Source organism: Hipposideros armiger, unplaced genomic scaffold (assembly GCF_001890085.2).
Source record: "Hipposideros armiger isolate ML-2016 unplaced genomic scaffold, ASM189008v1 scaffold_286, whole genome shotgun sequence".
Taxonomy (NCBI): Eukaryota; Metazoa; Chordata; class Mammalia; order Chiroptera; family Hipposideridae; genus Hipposideros; species Hipposideros armiger.
In genome coordinates, this window is record NW_017731636.1 from 344581 (window position 1) to 369047 (window position 24467).

The 24467-nt window shown below is 59.7% G+C and overlaps 1 protein-coding gene across 1 annotated transcript in view; it reads left to right on the top strand.

Moving 5' to 3' along the window:
- PLXNA1 (plexin A1) overlaps positions 1–24467 on the top strand; it is a 51117-nt gene that overhangs the window by 5009 nt on the left and 21641 nt on the right. Inside the window, exons 2-13 of the mRNA XM_019658664.1 lie at positions 339–1596; positions 3615–3797; positions 15329–15469; positions 16374–16474; positions 16781–16904; positions 16992–17145; positions 17520–17619; positions 18954–19068; positions 22310–22510; positions 23745–23841; positions 23921–24114; positions 24236–24387. Of these exons, the coding sequence (XP_019514209.1) occupies positions 361–1596; positions 3615–3797; positions 15329–15469; positions 16374–16474; positions 16781–16904; positions 16992–17145; positions 17520–17619; positions 18954–19068; positions 22310–22510; positions 23745–23841; positions 23921–24114; positions 24236–24387 (2798 nt within the window). The 5' untranslated portion in view covers positions 339–360. The remainder of the gene's footprint in view (positions 1–338; positions 1597–3614; positions 3798–15328; positions 15470–16373; positions 16475–16780; positions 16905–16991; positions 17146–17519; positions 17620–18953; positions 19069–22309; positions 22511–23744; positions 23842–23920; positions 24115–24235; positions 24388–24467) is intronic.

The window sequence follows — 24467 nt, forward strand, 5'->3', positions numbered from 1 at the left end:
ACCCATCTCCTTGTTCCTGGGTCCATTTCTTTTCTCTGGCTGGCCAGTGATGGCAGGCCCAGGTGTTCATGGAGCATATCTGATGACCCAGCAGATGTCCTGTGCTATATGTGGGGGTCACAGGCTTGGTCTTGGTGAGCCTGCTGCTTGCAGGGCTTCAGGCTGGGGAGATGTTCTCTTTGGACCTCTGGCTTCTCTGCAGGGTTAGGTCGTGCCCCTGGAGATACAGTATGGACGGGCATTCTAGAGCGCTCATGAGATGGCATGTAGGCGTGTCTACCCTCCCAGTGCGGAGGCCCTGCCCACACTCACATACTCTCCCGCTGTTCACCCTGCAGGGCTGAGGCTCCCCGTCCTGTGATGCATGTCCCTGTAGGACCTGAGCGCCTCAGCCGGAGGCCCCGGCCCGCCATGCCACTGCCACATCTGAGCCCACGGGCGCTCCTGCTGCTGCTGTCGCTGCCGGGGGTTGTGCGGGCAGTGGCGGGTGTGCCTAGAGCGGGTGGAGACCCTCAGCCTACCTTCCGCACCTTTGCCGCCAGCGACTGGGGCCTCACCCACCTGGTAGTTCATGAGCAGACGGGTGAGGTGTACGTGGGCGCGGTGAACCGCATCTACAAGCTGTCGGGGAACCTGACGCTGCTTCGGGCCCACGTGACAGGCCCTGTGGAGGACAACGAGAAGTGCTACCCCCCACCCAGCGTGCAGTCGTGCCCACATGGCCTGGGCAGCACCGACAACGTCAACAAGCTGCTGCTCCTGGATTATGCTGCCAACCGCCTGCTGGCCTGTGGCAGCGCCTCCCAGGGCATCTGCCAGTTCCTGCGACTGGATGACCTCTTCAAGCTGGGCGAGCCCCACCACCGCAAGGAGCACTACCTGTCGAGCGTCCGTGAGGCAGGCAGTATGGCAGGCGTGCTGATCGCTGGGCCACCGGGCCAGGCCCAGGCCAAGCTCTTCGTGGGCACACCCATCGATGGCAAGTCCGAGTACTTCCCCACACTGTCTAGCCGCCGGCTCATGGCCAATGAGGAGGATGCCGACATGTTCAGCTTTGTGTACCAGGACGAGTTCGTGTCGTCACAGCTCAAGATCCCCTCGGACACACTGTCCAAGTTCCCAGCCTTCGACATCTACTATGTGTACAGCTTTCGCAGCGAGCAGTTCGTGTACTACCTCACCCTGCAGCTGGACACACAGCTGACCTCGCCCGATGCCGCTGGGGAGCATTTCTTCACCTCCAAGATTGTGCGTCTGTGTGTAGACGACCCCAAGTTCTACTCATACGTCGAGTTCCCCATCGGTTGTGAGCAGGCAGGGGTGGAGTACCGCCTGGTGCAGGATGCCTACCTGAGCCGGCCTGGCAGTGCCCTGGCCCGGCAGTTAGGCCTGGCTGACAATGAGGATGTGCTGTTCACTGTGTTCGCCCAAGGCCAGAAGAACCGCGTGAAACCGCCCAAGGAGTCGGTGCTGTGCCTGTTCACGCTCAGGGCTATCAAGGAGAAGATCAAAGAGCGCATCCAGTCTTGCTACCGTGGCGAGGGCAAGCTCTCCCTGCCCTGGCTGCTCAACAAGGAGCTGGGCTGCATCAACTCGGTGAGTGAGCGCTACGATGCAGTGGGGGGCTGCTCCTGCCCTGCTGGCCCCACACAGTCAGCAGCCTTGGCGCCGTGCGGCCCCATTTACCTCTGAGACAGTAATAGCACCATCAGCCAGATGCCCATATGGCACTTGCCCTGTTCAGGTGCCGCCACGGGTCCATTGTCTCCGAGAGGGCCCCACAGTATTGGCCTTGGAGCCTGCTCCCAGGCCTGCACTGTCCTATTCCTTTAGGAGCCGGGACAGGACTATGTTCACCAGTCCATAAGCCCCTGTGGACGTTGGGCAGAGCACTGACCACATGCCTGGCACTGTTCCGAGGGCTTCCTGGCCCCCTCTAGTGTCTGTTTTACAGATAAGGTCTATGAGGCTCAGAGAGGTGAGGTGACTTGCCTAGGGTCACACAGCCAGTCAGTAAGTGGCAGAGCTGGAGCCAAACCAGGGTCAGATGGGCCCCAGACACTGACTCCTCCAGTCCCCTGGTTGAGAGTCTCTGCTCACCCTTGTTGTGGGCTCCAGGCTATGTGTCTGCCCTCTGGGCTTCTCTGCCCTCACCTGGCAGTGGCAGCTGACGACACCAGCCCTGGCACTGGGATGGCCTGAGCTCACAGGTGCTGGGCACTCAGTAGCTGGCAGCCATAGCTCCCGTCTCTGGGCCCTAATGGGGCTGACCTTTTCAGGGAGCATCTTGTGGATGACCCCAGGCCTGGAAGGGAACTTATTCAGGGTCACAAGTGAAAAAGCCAGGCCTTCATCTAGGTCAGGGACTTCTAGAGCCAGGCCTCATCTCCACTGCTGCTGCCCAGCACTCGCTGGTGGCCCAGGGAAAGCCCATGCCCTTTCTGGCCTCAGTTTCCCATGTCTATACTGGGAGGGACACTGGTTTGTCTTCAGGGCAGGGGGGGATGGTAAAGGTCCCTTCAAACCCTTCTCACAGTGCAGTGGGTGGCCTTATGACAGGGCCACCCTCCACATCGAGGCCACAGGTGTACCAGGCAGATGCATTGTTCATCCTCCCCTTGGCCTTTCAAGGAAGGCATTTTATCTCCATTGTACAGATATAGAAACGGGGGCTTGGAGGGCCAGCGCCCGCTGAGGTCACTCTGCACGTCCTGTACCCATGGCCCTTCCCCAGGTCTATCCCTTCCCTGGGCACTGTTCCCACTTCTTCCACATATTCCCTTCACTCTCTTTTCCTTATGGCCTGGACCCCCTGGCCAGTCCCCATTCTGGAGCCGCTCCAGGACCCCAGTGCAGCCCCGACCCTGCCGCCCCACCTATCCACCCCTTTGTGGTTCACAGCTCTGGTGGTGCTGCCTCGTCAGTGACCTGTCGCCCTGCAAACCAGCTGTCCCCTTTCATCCACCTAGAGCCTGTCTTGCTCACCTTGCCCTCCCTTTTGTCCTGGAGTACCTCCACCCCCATTCCCTGTCCCCTGGCCTTCTCCAAAACCTCACACTATTGATTGCTTCTTATACTTTTGTCACCTTCTTAGCTGGGTCCCTCCCTTTGCCCTTTAGGTGTGACTCCTGTTACCTGTCTTGAATAAACCCTTCCTGTACCCCACAGTCACCAGTGGCTACCCCCACCTCTGGGCAACCATCACTGGTGTAGCAGGCCTGGCCCCCTGGTTGGCTGCTCCCCGGACTCCCCCAGTCTTCCTCCTTCTTCACTCCACTGCCCACCCCCACCCCTGGTTAGGTGTGGGGCCTGTGTGAGTTGTACGTGTGAGAAACGGGTCCAGTCCTGAGCCTGCCTAGGCCTTGGGCAGCCTCAAGGAGCCTTGGTTTCTTCATCTGTCGAATGAGACCAGGAGTCTCTGCTCCCCCAGATCTGTGCAAGTGGTTCCCTGGGCCACAGTCCCGCTGTGTGGCATGTGCTTGCCCCTGAGGACCCTTTGTGGGTGTCTCCAGTTAGATGAGCTGGCAGATCCTGGCTGTGAAGCCCCTGCCTTCAGGGTAAAGGTGTTCGGGGTAGGCTGAGCAGCCCAGGGTCTTACCTTTCCCCTCCCACAGCCCCTGCAGATCGATGACGACTTCTGTGGGCAGGACTTCAACCAGCCACTGGGGGGCACGGTTACCATCGAGGGCACACCCCTATTTGTGGACAAGGAGGATGGCCTGACTGCTGTGGCCGCCTATGACTATCGGGGACGCACCGTTGTGTTCACTGGCACACGAAGTGGCCACATCCGAAAGGTCAGACCTAGGGGTGGGGCTGGGGAGATGGGGTGGATAGAACTGGGGCAGGAGGTCAGATCCAGTGTGTGAGGAGGTGGGGGCTGTTCCGGGCCCCATGACCTTGGGGGCTCTGGTGAGGGGCAGAGACAGGCCAGGGTGCCTCAGCGGGCCCCAGCTGCTGGCCCTGCTCTCCAAGGACACAAGGTGACTTGGGAAGGCTGTGTGTGGGTGATTGGGACAGGCATGTCTGCTTGGGACCCCTCCCTTCTTGGAGATCCAGTGTCTGCTGAGGCAGCACTCTGTTGTGCAGGAGGCCCCCTCTCTGTGAGTAAGGAGGCAGTAAGGCCAAGGGCAGTGCAAGGGTAGTGCCCCCACCCCCACCCATCATTGGCTGGTGTGAGTGGAGTGTGGTGACTGCTGAGTAACAGGGACCAGCTTCAGGGCCATCCGCTGGGCTCCTCAGGGTGAGAGCTGGGGGTGCTGTGGAGCAGGGCCTGTCTGGTGTTTCCAGCCCAGTAAGTAGTGGGCTGAGTGGAGCTGTTACAGAGTTGGGGTGGGAGGGCTTCCTGGAGGGGCGAGTGGAGGGAGCTGCCTTGTGGGTCAGGCCAACTTAGTGAGTGGGTGGGGACCAGACCAGGGTAGGGCTGGCCTGCTGTGGAGAAAGTTCCCTGGGCAACTGTAGGGTGAGGGTCCCTATGAGCCCCAGAGGGTCAGTGCAGGGGTAGGGCCTGGTGGATGAAATAACAGCTGTCCTGAGGCCTGGCACTGACATAGCTCCCTGCCAGGCACCCATGGGTAGGGGCTGGGCCTGGGGCCAGCAAGGCCTTGCCTGTTCTCAGCCCCTATTCGGGGGTGCAGAAGAGATCCCCCTGTCTCTGCATCATGAGTGCCCTGGGAATCACGTTCCACTGCTCACAGGCTCTGTGGCCTCTGAGAAGGGACACCGGCCCACCCTCTGAGCCAGGATGTGTCGGCTCTGGGCTGAGGTGTCCCTGGGGCAGTGGAGGCCCAGCTGCTGACTGAAGCCCACCCTGAGGTGCTGTGGGGTTTTGTTCACAGTGACTGTGAGGCTAAGTACCTGCCCAATTCTGGGCAGTGGGGGTGGGGGGCAGGCCAGTGCAGATCCTACCACCTTCCATGCAAGCCCCATGTGCCCTCAGAACCGATCCTCTCATGTGACCTATCCCCACACCCCCTGGCCTTAGTGTTGGGGTTATTGCCTTTAGCCTGAGTGTGGGGACCTTTCCCTTCCCAAGGGTGATGCTCCCACCCGGTGTGTACTCCCTCTTCCTGCCCCAGGGAGGGCACGTGGGCATGAGGGAGTGGGGGGAGGGCCAGAGGAGCCCTTTTGGGGGTGTCATGCAGGTTGTACTTGGCAGGGGCCAGAGAACCTCCCCCTGAGGCAGGTCCATGGGGTGAAGCCCCTTGGAGACATCCCACAGGGCGCCCCTTTTGATGGCTGGTGGGCTGGCAGGCAGCGATCTGAGGTGCTGTCTGTGCCCACAGGTCACCCTGCAAGCCTGGGAGAACAGGTTAGGCCAGCCCTGGTTCTGCTGCCTCCTCCTCACTGCCATGCCCCACGGCCATGTCTGGGTGGAAGCTTTTGAGTCTAGTTGGTCCTGCCTTCCTGCCCAGTCCCACAGAGGGGAAACTGAGGCCGAGCGTGTAGACCATGGAGTTGGGCTTGGGCCCATCCATGAGTAGAGGCTTAATTGGGCAGAAGGAAGCCATAGCCAGAGGTCCCCCTCCTTTTCTCCTGCCCCATGCCTGCCTCCCAGAGCCCAGACCTGGGTACCAGCTCCTTCCGCCCCTGGAATCATCTGCTGGGCACCACACTGCACATGAATGGATGGCGCCCTTTCTGAGTGTGGTGGGGTCAGCCATGCTAGCCTGGTGGTGGCAGTCTGCGAGTTGGGGAATTCTGTCACTTTGGTTTCGAGGCATGCCCTTGCCTCATTCCTAGACCTGCCATCTGTACTCCTTCTCTCTGCATCTACCTGGCTGAGTAGAGGGCATCTCGAGGCTGTCGCATTATTGTTCACATCTCCTGGCTGATTATTCACACCCCAGTCTCATACAAATGGCTGAGCATGGCATGGTCTCTGCTCTCCCCCTCACCAGCTGTGTGTTCTAGAGCTGGCTGTCCAGCCTCTCGGAGCCACGGTTACCTCAAGCACAGCATGAGGAAGGAGGGAGGACAGGATGTGCCAGCAGGTCCGAAACCTGAAGTGCTGCTCCCACCTAGGACATGCAGGGCTCAGGAGTGCTTGTGTGGTGGTGCGCCTTGGAGTCCTCATGAAAACCCTGTCATCCATTTGACAGATGGGGAAACCGAGGCATGCAGGTAAAAGAGGCATGTGCCCCGAGTTACTGGCTGCAGGATCCTCACTTATGATTATAGCCTTCCTCCCTTTTGTGTGGGTCCCTGGAGGAAAGGAAATGGGGGCCCCTACTTCAGCGACCCTCCCCTCTCTGAGTAGCCTGGGGTCCAGGGCAGCCCCTCCCCCAAAAGCCCCCCACCGCCTGCCCCTGCCCTGAGCTGCCAGCCTGCAGGCTTTCTTTGCACAGCCCAGGACATCAGCCAGAAGCTGCTTGGGACCAGGCTGGGCTCCAGCTCCCATGGCTCAGCCCTCCTCCCCTGTCTGCCTCCTTAGTTCCTAGAACCTGTGTGCGTTCGAGCCTCACCCCCCACCCTGGGGCATGTCTGCAGGTGTAGATTTAGAGCAGGGTGGGATCAGGATGAAAGGGTGCCCCCCTCATCAGCCTCTCGGCCAGGGTTTCAGTCTCACTGTGCCCATCCCAGCTCCGTGACCTCCCACAGGTCCCCATGCTAGGCCTCCAGACTTCTCCCTGCCGGCACATGCCGGGGCCCAGCCTGTGGCAGCAGAATTTAGTTTCCCGCCTTATCCCTCCCTGGGAGTGGAGGTGGCTGTGGTCTAGGGACTGGGGCCAGGGCAGGGAGGGCGAATGAGTGCCCTCTGCTCAGCCTGGCTCAGTGCTATGCTGCCTCCCCACTTGGCTGCCTGGCTACCTCTTCTCTAGGCCTTAGGAGTACTGGTCCCTTTGTGCCCTGGAGGCTGGCCCAGGCCTGGCCCCCCGTTGTGAGTGCTTGTGGGCACTGCCTCTTTGCCTTCTGCCCTCTGTCCTCCCCTCATGCTGGGGTCTGGGCCCTGGGGACCCGTGCACGCTGCTGACCTAGAGGCAGTGTCTGCTGTGCTTGACACACCCGCCTTCTCCAGGCCTGGTCCTTCCTGGACTTTAAGAAGCCACACTGAAGAACTCTAGGGATGTGGTTGGCCCTGGGCCAGACTTCTCCAAACGTTGTGTAAAATTGTAGCCGATTAATTTAAGACCTGCCAACTTCAGCTGCTGAGGGTTGGCTGGTGGTGCCCCCAGACTCCCCTGCTCTTTCCCAGAGGCCTTGCCCACCACCTGCTCCCCCCACATAGGCAGCCCATCCTCCTGGGCTGACATCCTCCTCAGAGCCCCAGCTCTGCATGTAGCCCCAACCTTCCCGTGGCCTCCAGGGACCCCCCCCCCCTGGGCCCTGCAGGAGTTCCCAAGGGCAGCCCCTGGTTTGAGTCCTCTGGAGTAATCCCAGGTACCTGCAGTGGGCAAGGAGAGAACAGACCCTGGACTTCTGCCAGCAGGTGCTCCCCCTCCCCCTTCCTGGCCTATGACTCCCTTTCTGCAAAGCAAAGGTAGGAACAGGGCTAGCTAGCCCTGCAGAGGTCTTGGTCTGAAGAACGCAGTGCTGCCCTTAGTGCAACCCTGCCTACTCTGGTGGCTGTGCCAGGCGGGAACAGGGCCCTGTCTGCCTGAGCATCTGGTTTTTCAAGAGAATCTGGAAAGCCATATTTTGTGTGAGATCTCTTGATTGTTAAGAACTGGCAACTAATTCACATCTTTAGAAAGTGTTGTGGGCCAACCCAAGCTTGCTGTGAGCCACCAGTTTGTGACCTGGAGATCTGGGCTGTGGCATCATGGGCCCCCAGGGTGCTGGACCTTGGGGTGGGGTCCAAGGGACAGCTGTCCAGCTGGGCACTGGGGCTGGGCCTGTCCAGAGGTGAAGCCCTCGCCTCCCGGGTCCTTGGTTTTCTTTCCTCCACACTGGGCAGGCCCTGCCTCCTGGGGGCTGCTGGGAGGCCCACGGGTGAGTTCATATTCCTTCCTCTGCAGTGAACCCAGTACAGAAGAGAGACCGAGGGTTGTGGCTGCAATGCTTGGCCCTCCGAGCCCTGGTCAGGTTGGCTGGGCTGCTGTGCCTGTGCTCACAGACCTCACAGCATCTGAAGTTGCCTGCTGTCTCCTTGCCCTCAGGCATCGCTTTGCCTGTGGTTGTTGATCACCTGCTGTGTGCTGCTCTGGGCCTGGGCTGCCGGGGACAGGGACACCTCTTACTCTCCAGAGGCCCTCATGTCTCTAGAAGTTTCCCTCTGGATGCATCTTCCCACTCCCTCAGCACCATCTACCCGTACCCCACCCCCCGACAAAATTCTGAAATTCAGAGATCCTGAAAAAGTCAAGTGGTGCTTCTTGAGACCTGTGTGGAGCAATTGTCGACAAGACTCTGCAGCTGGGGCAGCCAGTGCAGGCCTCTTTTCAGAGTCCCTGTGCCAGGTCTTTCTTGCCTTGTACCAAAAGCTTACTTGGTACATCCAGCAGGGGCCCCTGCCCCACAAAGCCCAGGTCTGTGCAGGAGGTGGGTGGGGTAGCCCCGTGGGGCTGGAGGCAGGGGGACAGGGATGCTGGTCCCAAGAGAGATACCAGGCAAGACTGGGCCCCAGGCCCCCCAACCCGTCAGCCTGCTGCCTGCGGCCCCGTGGATCTGCATCTGGTGTGTCTGGGGGACGGTGCTGATTTCCAGCAATTGCCCTCCAGAGGCCTACAGAGGCTCCGAGGGGCAGCTGGCACTGTTGGCTTCTGTGGGCCTACAGGCTTTCTTGTCATGTTGAAACATGAGCCCTGAGCATGTGGACACTGCTGCCTGTAATGCGGGGGTGCGGGTGGGGTGGGCCAGAGAGGTGCTGGGGGTCCTGTGCATGGCTACTCTGTGACCAAGGTCCTCTCTGAAGGGTGATGTATCTGCAGGATAGTGCACAACTATGGGCGGGCAGCCCAGAAAGTGTCACATGAGAGCACAACAGGTACCTCATCCCCTTGGAGGCTCCGAGTCACTCCCCTTCTCCAAGGGTCACTTCACTGGCTAACTTCAATCCTCCCTACAGCTATGTTGCTGGTTTGTGGACTTCTGTGGCTTGGGCCACACAAGTACATCTTTTGCCTTCTGTTCTGTTTTTGAGACTTGGTCCTGCTGTGTGGGCAGCTGGGGCTGGTTCTTTATCATGGTAGTGGCAGGTACTCCATATATATGTGCATGGTGTCCTTCTGCTGTGGGTGGGCATGGTGTGTTCCACGTGGGTCTGTGACAGCAGTGCTACTGCATGAGTTTCTGTGTGCGGCTCCCGTGAACTCAGCACTGCATTTCTGTTGTCTTTCCGTCTTGAATCTCCAGGTGTTTCTGGTGATGTATAGCACTGCCTGGCAGAGTGATCGGTCAGCATGCAGTCATACAGATGGCAGGTGACTGGTCATGGTGGCGTTCACTACTCTGGGGGTTGTTGGTGGGGAGTGGAATGGCCCTGGTGACCTGCTTCCTGTCTTAGCTGCTATGCCTGTGTGCCCCATGGGTGTACTGCCCCTCCCTGCTAAGGGCAATCACCTCTAAAACCTTTGGATGGCATTGCATGATGCCCTGCGGACATCTGTGTATCCTGCTCTTTGTGGTTCTCCTGGACGTGGCTGGCCATGGTGGGCTGAGCCAGAACGTCACAGGGACCTCTTGTTCACCCTATGGGTCTGTCTAGCCCCTTGTCCGAGTCCACGCCACATGAGCATTGCCTCTGCTTCCCACCAGATGGTGGCTAGTGGAGCTGTCCACAGGCAAGCATGGAGGGTCCTGCCTCAGACCCTGCACTCCAGGTCCTCCTCCCTATGGGGTCTGGCTAATCAGGCTTCAGCCCTAGCAGGAGCCCCTGAGCACCTTTGATAAGAATGACACTTGCTGGTGCAGGCCAGCATTGGCTTCCTTGTGCTCAGTTCCTTGCATGCCCACGCCCATGGCGAGCCTGGTGGGGGCAGCTTCATGAGGCCCCAAGGTTATTGCCCACAATGTGCAGTTCCTCTCCCACTCAGCACACAGGGCCCTGCCCTCCAGAATCTGGCCTCTTGGGGGTCAGGGTGTGGGAGCCCCTGGCAGCGCAGTGAGATGGAATAGCCCAGGGGACCGGGGAGTGTGCTGGGAAGGGTGTTACAGGGGGAGAGAGCAGCATGACCTAAGCTCAGGTACCCTAGTGCATGCTGGGAACTGAGGAAGGAGAGGCATCAGGTAGTACCTCCTTGTTCTGCATGTGGTGGGCAAGTCACTGCTAACCCGGCAGTGGTCAGCATAATGGGGGCAGGGAGCTGTCCCACAAGATTCTGAGAGAGGCTTTGGAAGGCTCGCCTGGGTGGGGACAGGGAACCAGAAGACCATGGTGGCTTTGAGAAAATGGAAGGGACTTGCATCTACCTGCTCATTCTGGGGACCCAGTGGGTGGGGGTAGTGTGGGTGATGTCAGTCTGTGAGGGCCCAGCCTTGTGGGGCGCTGGAATCATGGATGACAGGGTAGGCAGTGGACAGCTTTTGGGTTTGAGATAAGAACATCAGGCCGGATGGTCACTGCTGATTACCACAGCATTAGTGGTTGCACCGGGTGCTAGTTAAATCTCAGGCTGCAGTGGGCACCTTGGTCACATCCCAGCTGAGGACAGCCAGTGGAAAGCCATGCAGTGTACACCGCCTTGTGGCCTAGCTTTGTACGGCCTCTGCAGCAGTGGTCAGATGCTTCAGGGAAGCTGTGCACCTCTGCCCTTCTGCAGGGTTGAGCCTTAGGGGCCCAGTCTCCAGGGAGCTTCCAGCAAGCTGGCCTCCCCATCATTTGGAACCTTGAGCTTCTCTGAATTCTCACTCAATCCTGTGAGGTGGTTATCTGTCGCAAGATGAGACCGAGTGTCAGGGAGGACCACTGCTTGTGTTGGTTGGCCCCTATTGTCCTCTGTGTATTGAGGGTTGGGGTGGGAAAGACAAGATTGCTGGAAACCTCCCCCCACACCTTGCCAGGTGTGTCTGGCCCAATTACAGCCATCCAGCCTCCTGCAAATCATGTTTTAATTATCCAGTTACTGCCAAGAGGAAATTGCTAATTGCTTTTCCAGTATCAAATTCTTCCTGGCCTTTCTGAGAACCATTCCAGGAAGGGGCCTGGAACCTGACCCCAGACAGATGAGGGGGGAATCCTGTGGCAGCCCGTGAGGTGGTAAGGAGGGGTCCGGGAACAGGCTTGACAGCTGCATCTACAGGAGGAGGGGGATGCCTGTGAGGCCCCGGCCCTATGAGTGGCCGGCTTGCTGGTTGCTCCCCGATCCTCCGCCTGTCCTGCCATGGGCCTGTCCTACTCCTCCCACCCCCATGCCCACCCCCATCTGGAGACCAGGAATCGGCTCAATGAACGCAACCCCACTTCACAGATAGGGACATGAGGGTCGCCATCTTGGGGTGGGCACAGCAGGGAACTTTTTCCTCTCCTATTCCTGGCCAAGTTGGGCAGCCCCCTGCCTCCAGGCGGCTAGGGCGCGTGCCGGCCTTGGCAAGCAACTTGGACAGGCCAGACATCCTCCCTGGTGCCCCCGCCTGCCCTCAGCCTGGAGAATGGGCCCTTTGTTAGCTCTGGGCTGGATGGACAGCTGACCTGGCTGGGCTGTCAGCTGCCTGCCTGCAGCAGTTGGCCAGGGCCATCCAGTGATGGGTGCGGGGGCAGCTGTCTGGGCCATCCTGGGGCTGGGGCCTCCAGAGCCAAGGACCACCTACCTGCTGCTAGCCATTTCCCCTTGGCCCTGGGCAGGGCTCCCTCTGCAGGGACCTGGGGGTGAAGGGGTGAAGGGGTGAACCTGCTCCCTGGCCCATCTGGGGAGGGCAGGTGATGCCCCATGGTGGTGGTGTTAGGTGCCTGGCCCATGATTAGCACCTTACCTGGCCTTGGCTCCAGGGCTTGGTCCCTCCCTGGGGGTGCTGACAGCCCTTGTGCCTTGACTCAGAATCCAAAGGGCTCCCAGTACAGAGGGATAAGGAGGAGTGGGGGAGAAGTGGATAGGGCTAGAGAGCCCAGGCAGAGGCTGGGTGGTGGTGTCCATGCCCCTCTGAGCCCTCTGGGTGGGTAGGTACCCAGGCCCGGAGCGGCCTAGGAGGCTTGCCCAAGGAGGCTAGAGAGCTCCACTAAAGCCATCTCTGTGGAGGTAGGGCTCCCTTCTCAGCAGGGATGGGGAAGGGTACCATGGCAGAAGGACCTCTGTGGGCAGGGCTGGGTTTGGGCCCTGAGGTTTTTTGTGGTGGGAGATGGTAGGGAGGGCAGTCGCAGCCAGTCGTTGAAGATTCTGGTGGTTTTGGGAGAAAGGTTTACCAAGCACAGAGACGACAGCTGGAGGTGGGGGGGGGGATACCAGGGGAATCCAGAAGTCTCCTGTGTGCTCAGCAGGCCCAACAGCCCCAGGGTGGGTCGCCTCCAATTGGGTGGCCCTAGAGTGGACAGCTGTGGGTGTGGCATTGGCACACGCGCTGCCAGCGGCATGTGTCCTGATGTCCTGCCAGTCACCTAGCCCTGTGCCAGCCTTATACGCCCATTCTCCCTGGAATGCCCTCCTGGTGGCATGCTGAATCCCTCCTCCCACTTTTGGGGCAGACTCTGTGTCCCCAAGTGCAGCTGGCCTGGTTCAGGGCCCTTGTGAGCCTCAGTCTACATGTCTGTGCTGCACAAGCCGTGTAGCCTGAACACTAGCCAGGATGTAGCAGGCATGTCCCCAGGACTGGTTATTCCCAGACCCCCCCGACTGTCACATGTGTACATGCAGGGGCCCTGCTGAGCCTGGACCATGGCTACTCAGTGCACGGTGTGGGCCTGTCACCCATGTCACATCTACCCTCTGGCCTGTGGGCTCTGCCTCCCAATGCCTCCCTTGCTTTGTGCCCTTCAGAAATGCCCCATTTCCCTGTGTGTGTTTAAGAGCTGGGGGCTGTCCAGTGTTGGACAGATGGGTGCATGGTAGATGGACAGCTGGATGTGTATGTTCCCTGTCGCAGCTGTTGGGTGCCACCTGTCGGCACGCTGCTGACCCAGGGGAGGGGGCATTCCGGAACCCAGGCATGGCCTGCCTCCCTTCTCCCACCTGCCCCAGGACCCCATGGAGGAGGCCCACTCCCTGTTTGCCCCCTGCCATGCCTCAGAGCTGATGTGCCCCCTGGATGTGACCTTGCCTACAAAATTTCCCTTGTCCCCTGTTGGGTGGGGGTCGCCCCTTCATGTGACATCCATGCCTCAGCCCATGCTCTCACCTCTGAGAGGGGAGGGGCATGCAGGCCTGGTGGGGGTCAGGACTGGCACCATGTGGCCCCTGGTGGTCAGGGTAGGAGAGGCTGCGGCCCCTCAAGTGTTCCTGTTCAGCAGATACCTCGAGAGTGCCCTCTGTCAAGGCCCTAGAGGCAGGCGTTCTATGGTGAGAGAGACCAGGCTAGGGTGTTAGAGGAAGGGCCATAGGCCTGGCACTGTGTGGGGTGGGGCAGGCCTGGGCTTCTTTCTGAGTGCTACTGGAGGCATGTTTCAGGGATGGGGGCAGGGGAGGGTCAGATCTTGGGGAGAAATCCAGAGTCCTGTTTCCAGTCATTTGGTTTGAGACTGGGTCTGGAGCTCTGGGTCTCCACTGGGACCCTGCCCTGTTCTTCGGTCTCCTATTCTCTGGCTGCTGTCCAGGCCGGCTTTGCCAGACCTGTGACTGGCTGCTGGGGGTCGGTGGTTGCTGTGGGCCTGGCTCCCTCGTGTTCCTGTTTGGTACGCTGGCTTTGTCCTCATTTAATTCTCAGAAAAGCTTTGGTGTGGGGAAGGCTGTCATTCCCATTTGACAGGTAGGGAAACCGAGGCAGAGCTAGGTTCCGAGCACCCTACCAGGGAGACACAGCTGGGGGGTGTCTGCACCAGGGCTGTGTCTGGGCAGTGTGGCTCCAGAGACGTCGGGCTTCCTGGGCTCTCCCCCGTGGCTGATGTCCCTCCTGGGCCCAGCTGGCTCAAGGAGCTGACCTCAGACTTCCTGTGAGCAGCACCTTCCTGCAGGCTGCCCACTCAAACAAGGCAGGACATTTGTGGGAATCAGCTAGGTGCAGGATGGGGTTCTGTCCAGTTCCCATCCGCAGGGGCTCTGAGGCTGGGGGTCCCTCACCTGGTACCCTCCTCTCAGAGGCCAGGCCGGAGCTATTTGGGCAGCTACAGGCCCAGCCTAGGGCTGCTACCCCCTGTCCAGTGCGAGGCACTGCTCTTCCGGATCTGGTTTGACTTAAGCCTGATTGCCTGGCAGGGAGGCAGCTGAGCGGATGTGGGGGTGGCCCCGAGCTCTCAGGAATGCGGCCCTCCCTCTCTCCCATTGCCAGCAGCCTCGGGCCCAGAGACACAGCACCGCATCCTGGCTGGCGACCCTTGTCCAGCCCCTGTTGGAGCTGGTCCGAGTCAGGAGCCAGGGGCTTTTACCTTCCCTGCAGCCCACCCCAGTCAGTCAGGCCCGCTCTGACCATTCTGTGTGGGGGTGCAAAGCAGGGGTACTCGGCTGAGCCCTGGCCCAGACCCCACGACCCTGACGTGGAGGTGGAGAGGTGGGCTGGCCAGCGGGCTATAGCCAGAGCAGCGAGGGGCCTGAGTAGGACCTGCTGCCCTGTGCCCTGGGAGTCTGCCCAGACTGGCTGAGCTGCCCCAGAGTCCCATCTCTGGAAAGCCCCCTGGGTCTCTGTTAATTAAATACATTTGTTTGGTAAAAGTAACTAAAAATACTTGTACCATCGCAAGCTTCGGAGAAGAGCTGGCTAATTAACGCCCAGTTTGGTATCTGGAATATATTTCCAAGCTAATGAGATGCCTGCCCTTCTCTGGGGGTGTACCCCGACTCCAGGATGACCGGGGGCTCCTCCCCTGACACTTATGCCACCACCTCCCCACCCTGGTGGCTCCTGGGGTCTCACTTCTCAGGTGCTCTGGAACTTCCATGCTCCCTTCAGGCCCCTGCTGCCTCTTTCCTTTCCCCACAAATATCCCCCCTCTGGGAGGCCCAGCCTGGCCCAGGGAAGGTGGTGCACTTGCAGGGATACCTGCCACCTTTGCATTGGGTATGGCTGTTCCGCTCAGTGGTGGGTGAGGGGTGTGGGGTTGTGGTTGTCTCCAACCCCCAGCGACCCCCACTTCTGGGCTGTGGCATCTGTTCACTGATGAAGGGGATAGGCCAGGACCAGCCCACCGGTATGCTGTTTGTCCTATGTAGGCTGCTTGGGGTGGGGTGGGGTGGGGACCGTGGCCTTGTTTTTGTAGGGCTTTGGGGGCGGTCGCTGGGGGAGTTGCTCCAGACCCTCACCTTAAGTGAGCATAGGGCTAGGGCACAAGGGCATTGGCTCAGCTTCACTCAAGCCCTCACTGCCATAGATCCTGGTGGACTTGGCCAACCCTGGTGGCCGGCCAGCGCTGGCCTACGAAAGTGTGGTAGCCCAAGAGGGCAGCCCCATCCTGCGTGACCTGGTCCTCAGCCCTGATCGCCAGTACCTCTACACCATGACGGAAAAGCAGGTAGGTGCTACATTGCTGGATGTACGTGGGTGGGCCATCCCTGGGGAGCTGGGTGTGGCCGCCATGGGCCCACACTGTCCATGCTGCCTCTAGGTTCTCTTGGGCCATGTTTAGAATTCCCACCCCCTCCCTGAATGACTTAATGTCCACGGGAGAAAATACTTGAATGAGAGCATTGTCAGGATATTCGTGTCATTACAGGGTTTAGGGCATGCATTTGGGGCTGAGCTCTCGGACTGTGACCTGGCCCAGCACTGGCCTCATCTATGTGGTGGGAACCTCTGTGAGGCCTGTGACTGGCCTGGCACAGCTCTTCAAGGCCATGTGCTTATGTTCCTGGCCTGGCCTGCTTGCAGCCAGCTTCTGCCCTTCTGCTCAACCTGGCGACCTCACGGCAGTTGGGAGCAGGGTTGAGTTGGGGGACAGGTGGGAAAGACCTGCCTTCCCTCTTAGCTAGCTCTTGCTTCTCCTCTGCCCCTCCTGGCCGTTGGGTTCTCCCACCTCTCTGGGGACCTCAGGGCCAAGCAGACGGGGTCGAGGTAAGCGGGGCCTAGCCTGCCTCTCTGCTTAGGCTTGGGGCCGATGAGCCATGGCTCTCTCAGGAAGTTTGGGAGACGGAGGATAACTCTGGCAGGACCAGTTGGTTCATCTCTGAGTGGCTAACATGTACAAGCTTGCTTGCTCCCTGGCCGCCGCCACCCTGGACTCCCAGAGGAGAGGCCTGACTCGGCCAAGGCAGCGTCACCCAGGACTGGCTTTTGAATAGACCAAGCAGGAAGTGCCGAGATGGCGGGATCCCTAGTGTGTGGGGCTGGGGGCACACAGTGGTGCCAAGGAGGTGAGGCTGGAAGGGTCCCTGGGATGGGCCTTGCAGAGGCTTGACACTGAGTCCCCCTCCTGCCAGGTGATGCGAGTGCCTGTAGAGAGCTGTGTGCAGTACACATCATGTGAGCTCTGCCTCGGCTCTCGGGACCCCCACTGCGGTTGGTGTGTCCTGCATAGCATGTGAGTCTAGGTGGGGGCGGGGGCGGGCAGGTGAGGTCTACTCCACACGGCCTTGCTGTGCACCTCAGGTGGTCACAGCTCTCCTCTAAGCTCCTCTGGGTCTCCCATGGGCAAGGCGCCCTGGGTTTGGTGGTTTCCTGTGACCTGCTGAGTGATGACCAGCCCAGGCCCACCCCAGTAAAAATGGGGTATAGTGAAGCTGATGGGCTTCCCCGAGTGCAGGGCTTGGCCCTGCTAAGCAGGGGCTAGGGGCTGGGTCACTCGGGCCTCCATGCCTGTGCCAAGCCCAGCCCCTGCTGCCCGTAGCTGCTCGCGTCAGGATGCCTGTGAGCGGGCAGAGGAGCCTCAGCGCTTCGCCTCAGACCTGCTGCAGTGTGTGCAGCTGACTGTGCAGCCTCGCAATGTCTCTGTCACCATGTCCCAGGTCCCGGTGAGTGTGGCCACCCAGGATGGGTGGGGGGACGGGGCAGGGTGATGGGACCCTGCTCACCCACACCTCTTGCCTCGGTTGCCACAGCTTGTACTGCAGGCCTGGAACGTGCCTGACCTCTCGGTCGGTGTCAACTGCTCCTTTGAGGACTTCACTGAGTCCGAGAGCATCCTGGAAGACGGTCGCATCCACTGCCACTCGCCCTCTGCTGGGGAGGTGGCGCCCATCACGCAGGGCCAGGGTGAGTGCAGTATGATTGGGCCTGGGCAGCACGCACAGGGGCCTTCTGCTGGGGAGGTGTGCTGTCGTTGGGGACAGAGAATGAATGGGTGTCACATGGTGACTGAGGAGGATGGCAGGGTTAGGAGAAGATGCCTCCATGGGGGCAGTGTAGAAAGGAGTTAGGGACCACAGTTGCAAAGACGCAGGGGGCCCACCCTTTGTACTCAGGGGTCCGCGAGTCAGAGGGGTGGGGGTGCGACCAGGGGCTGTGCACTTGGTGGTTGGGAGGGTCCTTGGTAAGGTCTTTCCCTGTTCGGGGATTGCCCTACGTGGGGATCCTGGATTACGCTGCGTCGAGTGGCCCTGGTGACTTGGGCCTGCACTGCCCTGCAGGAGACCAGCGAGTGGTAAAGCTGTACCTGAAGTCTAAGGAAACAGGCAAGAAGTTTGCATCCGTGGACTTCGTCTTCTACAACTGCAGCGTTCACCAGTCGTGAGTGTCTTTAGCACTGACTTCTGATGGGGCAGTGCTCCGTGGCCTGAATGAAGGTCAGGACCACAGAGGGGCCAGATGAGCCTGAAGCCGGGGCTGCAGTCAGAGCGGGTGGGCTGGTGGGGAGTCTCACCATTCACCTCTAGTGTGGAATGGCCTGTGGGCACCAGAGTGAGGCAGGGAGTTGGGGGGAAGCTGCTGAATCGTCTAGATGGGAAATGGTGTGCCATGGGACAGGACACTCAGTACCTGCTGTTCTGGGACAGCTAGGAGTCTTGGTCCTCTCTGTCTTATGCCACCGAGGTGGGGCTGGGGATTAGGGGTGTGGAGAGGCCAGGGCATGGAGGTCAGGTGGGAACTCTCCCTGGTGTTGGCCCAGATGCTAGTCTGCTACTTTGTCTTGCCTGTGAGCAGCAGGAAGAACGGGAGAGGCTGAGGACCTACTGTGCATCCTGCCATAGGCTGGGGGCACTGGGCACAGGGGTGCCCTCAGCCCCATCCCTGACCTGGGGGTGCCCAGCATTGGAAGGGCCAGCATGGGGTGTGGGGGCGGTGGGTTCAGCCCCAGCCGTACCTTCCTTTGTTAATGAGGCCTGGGTGTTTTTATTACTAGGGTACAACCTCTCTGTCTTAGGTGGATCTTTGGGGCAGGGGTCTGCACTCCGGAGCTGGAGGGGATTGGGTCTGAAGAGAAGCCGGGTAGCCGGTGGGTTGGGAGGTTCTCGAGACTAGCCAGCGGCATTTGCCTGGGTGCCAGCTGCACGAGGCTGCGGGGGCCAGAGCACCACAAGAACTCTGTCCAGGCCTTGGGGACATTTCCGAATAAATGGGACAAGCTCTCCTAGGTGGAGCCTGCGTTTTGGTGGGGGTGGTGGATATCTCCTATGGCTAAGTCCAGCTCAGTGGAAGTTGCTAGCCACTGAAGTTTAAATCTAAGTTAAGACAAGGTGGAATTTAAAATGTAATTCCTTAGCGTCACTAACACATTTCTAGTGTTAATTGTCATGTGTGTCGTGGTGTAGCCAGTGGTCACCATAGTGGATTTAGACATGTCTATCATCAGTCAAGTTCTGCCTGCTGTCTCTGGAGTGGGCTGCCACGCGATCGAGGGTCTGGGGAAAGAGCAATGAATAGGAGGAGAGCACGGGGCAGTTCAGCAGGCGAGACCAGCTGACACAGAAGGCCTCTCTGAGCAGGTGGAGGATCAGCCAGTGCAAAGGCTGTGGGCTGGCCCCGGGAATAGCCGCTGCAGGAGTGTGGTGTGGCGCGGCCCTGTGTGGCAGCTGGGAGGGGCGCAGGCTGCCTAACCTCAGTGCCCGCTTCTCTCCCTGCAGCTGCCTGTCATGTGTCAATGGCTCCTTCCCCTGTCACTGGTGCAAATACCGCCATGTGTGCACAGACAACGCTGCTGACTGCGCCTTCCTAGAGGGCCGTGTCAACGTGTCCGAGGTAAGGCTGTCCTGGGGGACTCAGGCTTTCGGAGGTGCAGTGGAACTGGGTATGCCCCCAGGTGGGCCTGGGAGAGCTCCTGTGGGTGGCTGGGATGCCAAACACAAGGTCTGTGGGTTGGGGATATCCTTCAGGGCTGTCTTGGCCTGAGGTCAGCCAGTGGCATTTGTTGGTGGTCATTGGCTCTCTTTTGTGATCCTGGGGGGAGGCAGAGAAGCCTCAGACAAACCCCGGTCTCTGAGCCTCTGCTTGGGGGCTGCAGGCCAGTGGGCCCCCTTGGGAGACGATGTGGGGAGGGCACTATCCACAAAGGGCCGTGGGAGCCTGGAGCGTGAGATGTCTGGATGGTCAGGCCTGGTGCCCTGAGTCCATGTGGACAAGGGAACGTGTCAGCCTATAACCTGCAGGGAAACTGTCAGTTCCTGGAGCCATCCGAGGTCCTGCGCGGTACCTGGCAGTAATTAGATAGTGATTATTTGGAGCCTGGGCAAGGCACTGATTTTATGTAGGAGCAGTAGTGTTGTTACTCCTGGAACCCAGATTCTCAGAACCAGGCTGGGCCGATCCAGGACCTGCTAGGTAGGGTGGTAACAGGCAGGGGTCCCCATGTCCATCTTGCAGGTACAGAGCTGGGACTTGAAGCCAGGGCCCTTTCCTTTACAGTGACACCATGCCTGTTGGTGGGACAGGAAGGGCTGGAGGGTGTGGGTTTCCCGGCTGTGGGGTACTTGGGGGCTGTAGCTGGTCTGGATTTCCATGGACAGGCCTGGGGCAGAGGAAGTACAGCATGCACAGGGCTCCCTCCTCACAGCCTCCTCTGGCCACCCCCCTGCCCCCCTTCCCCCCCAGTCACCCTCTGGACTTTTGTTGTACATCATGGGAGAAAACAGCAGTGTGGCACAGGCTGAGAGTCCGCAGGGACCCTGGACGTCTGGGGATAACAGTGTCTGTGAGAGCGAGTGGTGTAAGAGCCGGGGCATAGCGGGTGGGCAGTGGGCTTCCTTGCTAGTGTGGCCTGTGTGAGGAGCTGGGGAAAGGTGCCCTGGGGGTGGACAGAGGCTCTCTGGCAGTAGGAAGCTGGTGGGACTGATCCCAGTGGGTTAGTGACCCTGGGGCTTTGGGGACCTCACAAGTGCTGATGTGGGCCATGACGGCCAGGGGAAGTGGGGCAGCAAGTATGGACCCCGCCCAAGGAGTTTGCCCATGCAGGGCTGGGCTGGGTGTGATCCTGGGGTCCACGCAGGGATAGTAGGGGATGGGTTCATTCCACAGATACTTCCTCTTAAGCTATAGTCTCAGGTTTAATGGGGATGTTTCTAAGGAGTGTCACATATCCAGACTTAACTGATAACGTTGTTTGGAAAGACTTGGGCTCCCAGCCTAGGCGCCCCCTTCCCATCTCTGGTTCTGGGTTCTTACCTGGAGCCACCCCTCACTCAGAAGCATGCTCACTCCGCAGTGTCTTAATTCCCTACCCCATGGGAAGGAGTTCCCAAGAACCCCATTCCTTGCTCCATCCCTGCTCTCTCACAGTTGCTTGGGTTGCTTGAGGTGAAAGCCACCAGAACATGTTAGGGAAGGACACTGAGGGGGCAGCTGGTCGCTGGGTGGATGCCCTGGCAGACGTCCCATGTGGAGCGCCCTGAAGCAGACCCAGCACTCACTCTAAAATAGCCCAAGCCCAGCAGCCAGGACTTCCTGCTAGGCTCTCTGGACCTGGCCTCTCTAGGAATGAGAGGGGTGGCTGGCATTTCCATAGCAGGGTCATGTGCCTTCCCTCCTGGTAGCCTCCTTAACAGGAGGGACGCACCCTGTTCATGGTGTCCCTACAAGTGGAATAGAGGGGCACTTTTCTAAACCCTTACTTGATCTGTGTAAGCAGAGAGTTGTAGGTCTAGTGAATAAAAGTCTATCTTGAATCATATAAAGAGAGTTGTAGCCCCTCACTCACTTCCCAGACTTGAGCCAGTTTACAGACCCAGAGCCCCTTGAATGCTGGGAGGCAGATCCTGTCAAGGAAGAGCCTGGTGTACTCGTCCACACTGTTCATCTTTCTCCCATCTCGGCTTGATCTCAGGCCGTTCACAGGACCTGAAAGGAAAGTCAGAGCCCTGAGCTGACCCCTTTTCATGGCTGGGGTCCGCAGGTGCTGGAGCCCAGCCACGGAGACTAGCTGGGGGGCCACAGATCCTACACCCAAGACTAACAGTGGTTCTGGCCTCCCGGGCAGCTGAGATAGTGTGTGCAGATGGAAGATGTGTGGTGGGGAGACAGTGAGGCCATCCTGGTGGCGGGGACAAGCCGGGGAAGCTTGGGGGCCCCAGGAGGAGCAGCCAAGGTCTGGGGAGGCAGCAGGAGGGTCCCTGGGCTTGAGGGCTGGGCTGGGCGTGCTGGCATAGGGGAGGGCCCCTGAGTGCAGAGCCGGTGGCCCTCCATATGTATCACCAGCACCTGCCTCTCCTTGGTGGAGACGAGGGCACCCTGCAGACCCAAGGTAAGTGGTTAGCCTGCCTGGCGGGCTCTGCTTCCCCAGTGCCTCCCAAGGGGCCAGGTCCAACTCCAGGCCCCCTCCTCAGGCCCCAAAACCTCTGCAGAGCTGATGCTGGGCCCTGGCCCACACTGTGTTGGGAACTGTTGCAGGCCTCAGGGATTACGGCCTGTTTTCAGCATCTCTATTTAAAGCCCAGCTCGGTGGCGTGCCCGTGGGGCCGTTTCCTCACGCGGCTGCTGCCAGTATGCTGCAAAGGAGCTGGGCTGTTGCATCAGTTATTGTTGTCAAAATGCTGGCCCTGGGGGCCTCTACTGGTTTTCTGCCTGGCTCTGGCTATTTTTACATGCTCTCCGGGCCCCCAGCTGAGCTTGCAGCCCCCAACGCATCATTCTTGGCTAATTCTGTCTCAAGGGCCTTTGCAGCTGTGGGCCAGATGGGGCCCTTCGGTGGCTAAACGGTGGGGTCCTAGAACGCTAGGCAGGACACACTGAGCCAAACGGGGAGAGGGTCTGCACCAGGGCGCAGAATGCAGCCACACAGCTTGGTGGAGTACAGAACTCAGGCTCCCTGCCTCTGGCTCAGCTGGCTGTTTCTGACGTCCTTAGCCTACCAGTGTATAAAGTGGGAACGGTGGTGCTTGCCCCAGAGAAGCACAGGCTGTGCACACAGGCTGCAGTCTGGGCTCCAGTGGGGTATACCCTGCTCACTGGCCTCCAACTCTGGGCTCAGCCAAAGCCTTGTCACCCCCAGGACTGCCCGCAGATCCTACCCTCCACCCAGATCTATGTGCCAGTGGGCGTGGTAAAGCCCATCACCCTGGCTGCCCGGAACCTGCCGCAGCCACAGTCGGGCCAGCGTGGGTACGAGTGCCTCTTCCACATCCCGGGAAGCCCAACCCGTGTCACTGCCCTGCGCTTCAATAGCTCCAGCCTACAGTGCCAGAACTCCTCGGTAAGGCAGGCAGAAGCCAGCAGGGGGCTTCTGGGGACCCCTTCAGCTGGACTAGGCTGGTCACCCTCACAGCCTTAGAAACTGGTTTCTGTTCATGAGCACAGTCAGGTGTTCAGACACACTTCAGACTCCCCAGATGAGTGCCATGCCCCTCGGATGTGCCTGGGTGTGCAGGTGGGACCCTGCCAAGAGCCACCCAAACCTTTGGAGAGAGGACACCTCGGACACGGGAGAGGGCAATTTAGATGTGTCAGGCTACACGTGGCTTTGTGTGCAGTCTTTGGGACATGCATGGGTTAGGAGGCCAGATTGAGGATGCGTGGAAATGCCCACACGCCATCATCACCCAGTACTTCCAAGAGGGCCAAGGTCAGGGCAACAGCGTCCAAGCATCCAGCTCCTCGTATATCCCATGTGACCAGGCAGAAACTTCACAGCTGCATGTGCATTTGCACGCTACTAGCAGGTGGGTGGGTATTGCCCGAGTGCCAAGAAGCTTCATGTTTGGAGCCTCAGATCTAATAGGATGACATTTTCAAAGCTTTTTATCAAGTTTAGTGGATTTAGTGGTGGTAATCTTTGCAAAGCCAAAACCTCCGCTGGTGGGTGGAGGGAGCGGTGCTGAGCTGATGGTCTGGAGGCCCTCTCTGGCTCTCTCTGACCACTGGCACGCCTTGGTTTCCCTACCTGTTCAAGAAGAATGCAGTCAGGAGAGAGAGCAGTGAGTTTCCTGGGGTGGCTCAGCCTCACCTGACAGTGCTTTTGGCCAGACTATGCTGAGGGCACGGGATCACTGAGCTCATTTGGCAGACAAAGAAACGGAAGTTCATAAAGCATCCCTGATGACCCGTTCAAGGGGTTTAGCTGGGAAGTCCTGGTTTCCTGGTAGGGCTGACTACAAGGGAAAGTGGGGAGGTCACCCTGGAGGGTACACCTCATGTAGCTGCTGGGTACAGGCTTGGCTGGAGAGTGGGGGCTGTGGCCACCGGGAAGGAAGACCTGGGGGGCAGGGACGCAGGGAGAGCTGGGCATGGCGGGAGAGACTTAGTCCCCTAGGTTGGTTGGTGGGCAGGCAGTTCTGGGTGGTATCCAGCTTCAGATTGGAAATGCCAGTCTGGAGAGGCAAAGCCCCCAGACCCTGCCCCACCAAGTCCCAGAGGGGGCCAGGAGGGGCATGCAAGCCCTGACCTGCCCCATGGGGCTATGGCCTGACCACCCTCTCTGCTGCCCGTAGTACTTCTATGAGGGCAATGATATCAGCGACCTGCCTGTGAACCTGTCAGTGGTGTGGAACAACAACTTTGTCATTGATAACCCTCAGAACATCCAGGGTGAGTCGGGTGGGGCAACCCCCAAGGGGCAGGGCCATGGGCAAGCCGAGCTGACTGTGTCCCCTCCGTTCCCCCACAGCCCACCTCTACAAGTGCCCGGCCCTGCGAGAGAGCTGTGGCCTCTGCCTCAAAGCTGACCCTCGCTTCGAGTGTGGCTGGTGTGTGGCCGAGCGCCGCTGCTCCCTGCGTCCTCACTGCCCTGCTGACTTGCCTGCCGCCTGGATGCATGCTCGCCATGGTGGCAGCCGCTGCACAGACCCCAAGATTCTCAAGGTAGATGGACCTCCTGGGCCACCAGGGTTGGGGATGGCTCTGACCGCCCAGCTGCCTCCCCTGGGCAGCCCCTTCTGGCCCGGGATGGCCTTCAGCAGCCCAAGCCCCTGCCTCCCCACAGCTGTCCCCTGAGACGGGCCCTCGGCAGGGAGGCACACGGCTCACCATTATGGGCGAGAACCTGGGCCTGCGCTTTGAGGACGTGCAGCTGGGCGTGCGTGTGGGCAAGGTGCTGTGCAGCCCCGTGGAGAGCGAGTATATCAGCGCCGAGCAGTGAGTGCCTCCCAGGTGGGCAGGGGAGGCGTGAGACCCACTGGACCCCATAGCCCGCTGAGGCCCCTGGTTCCCCGCAG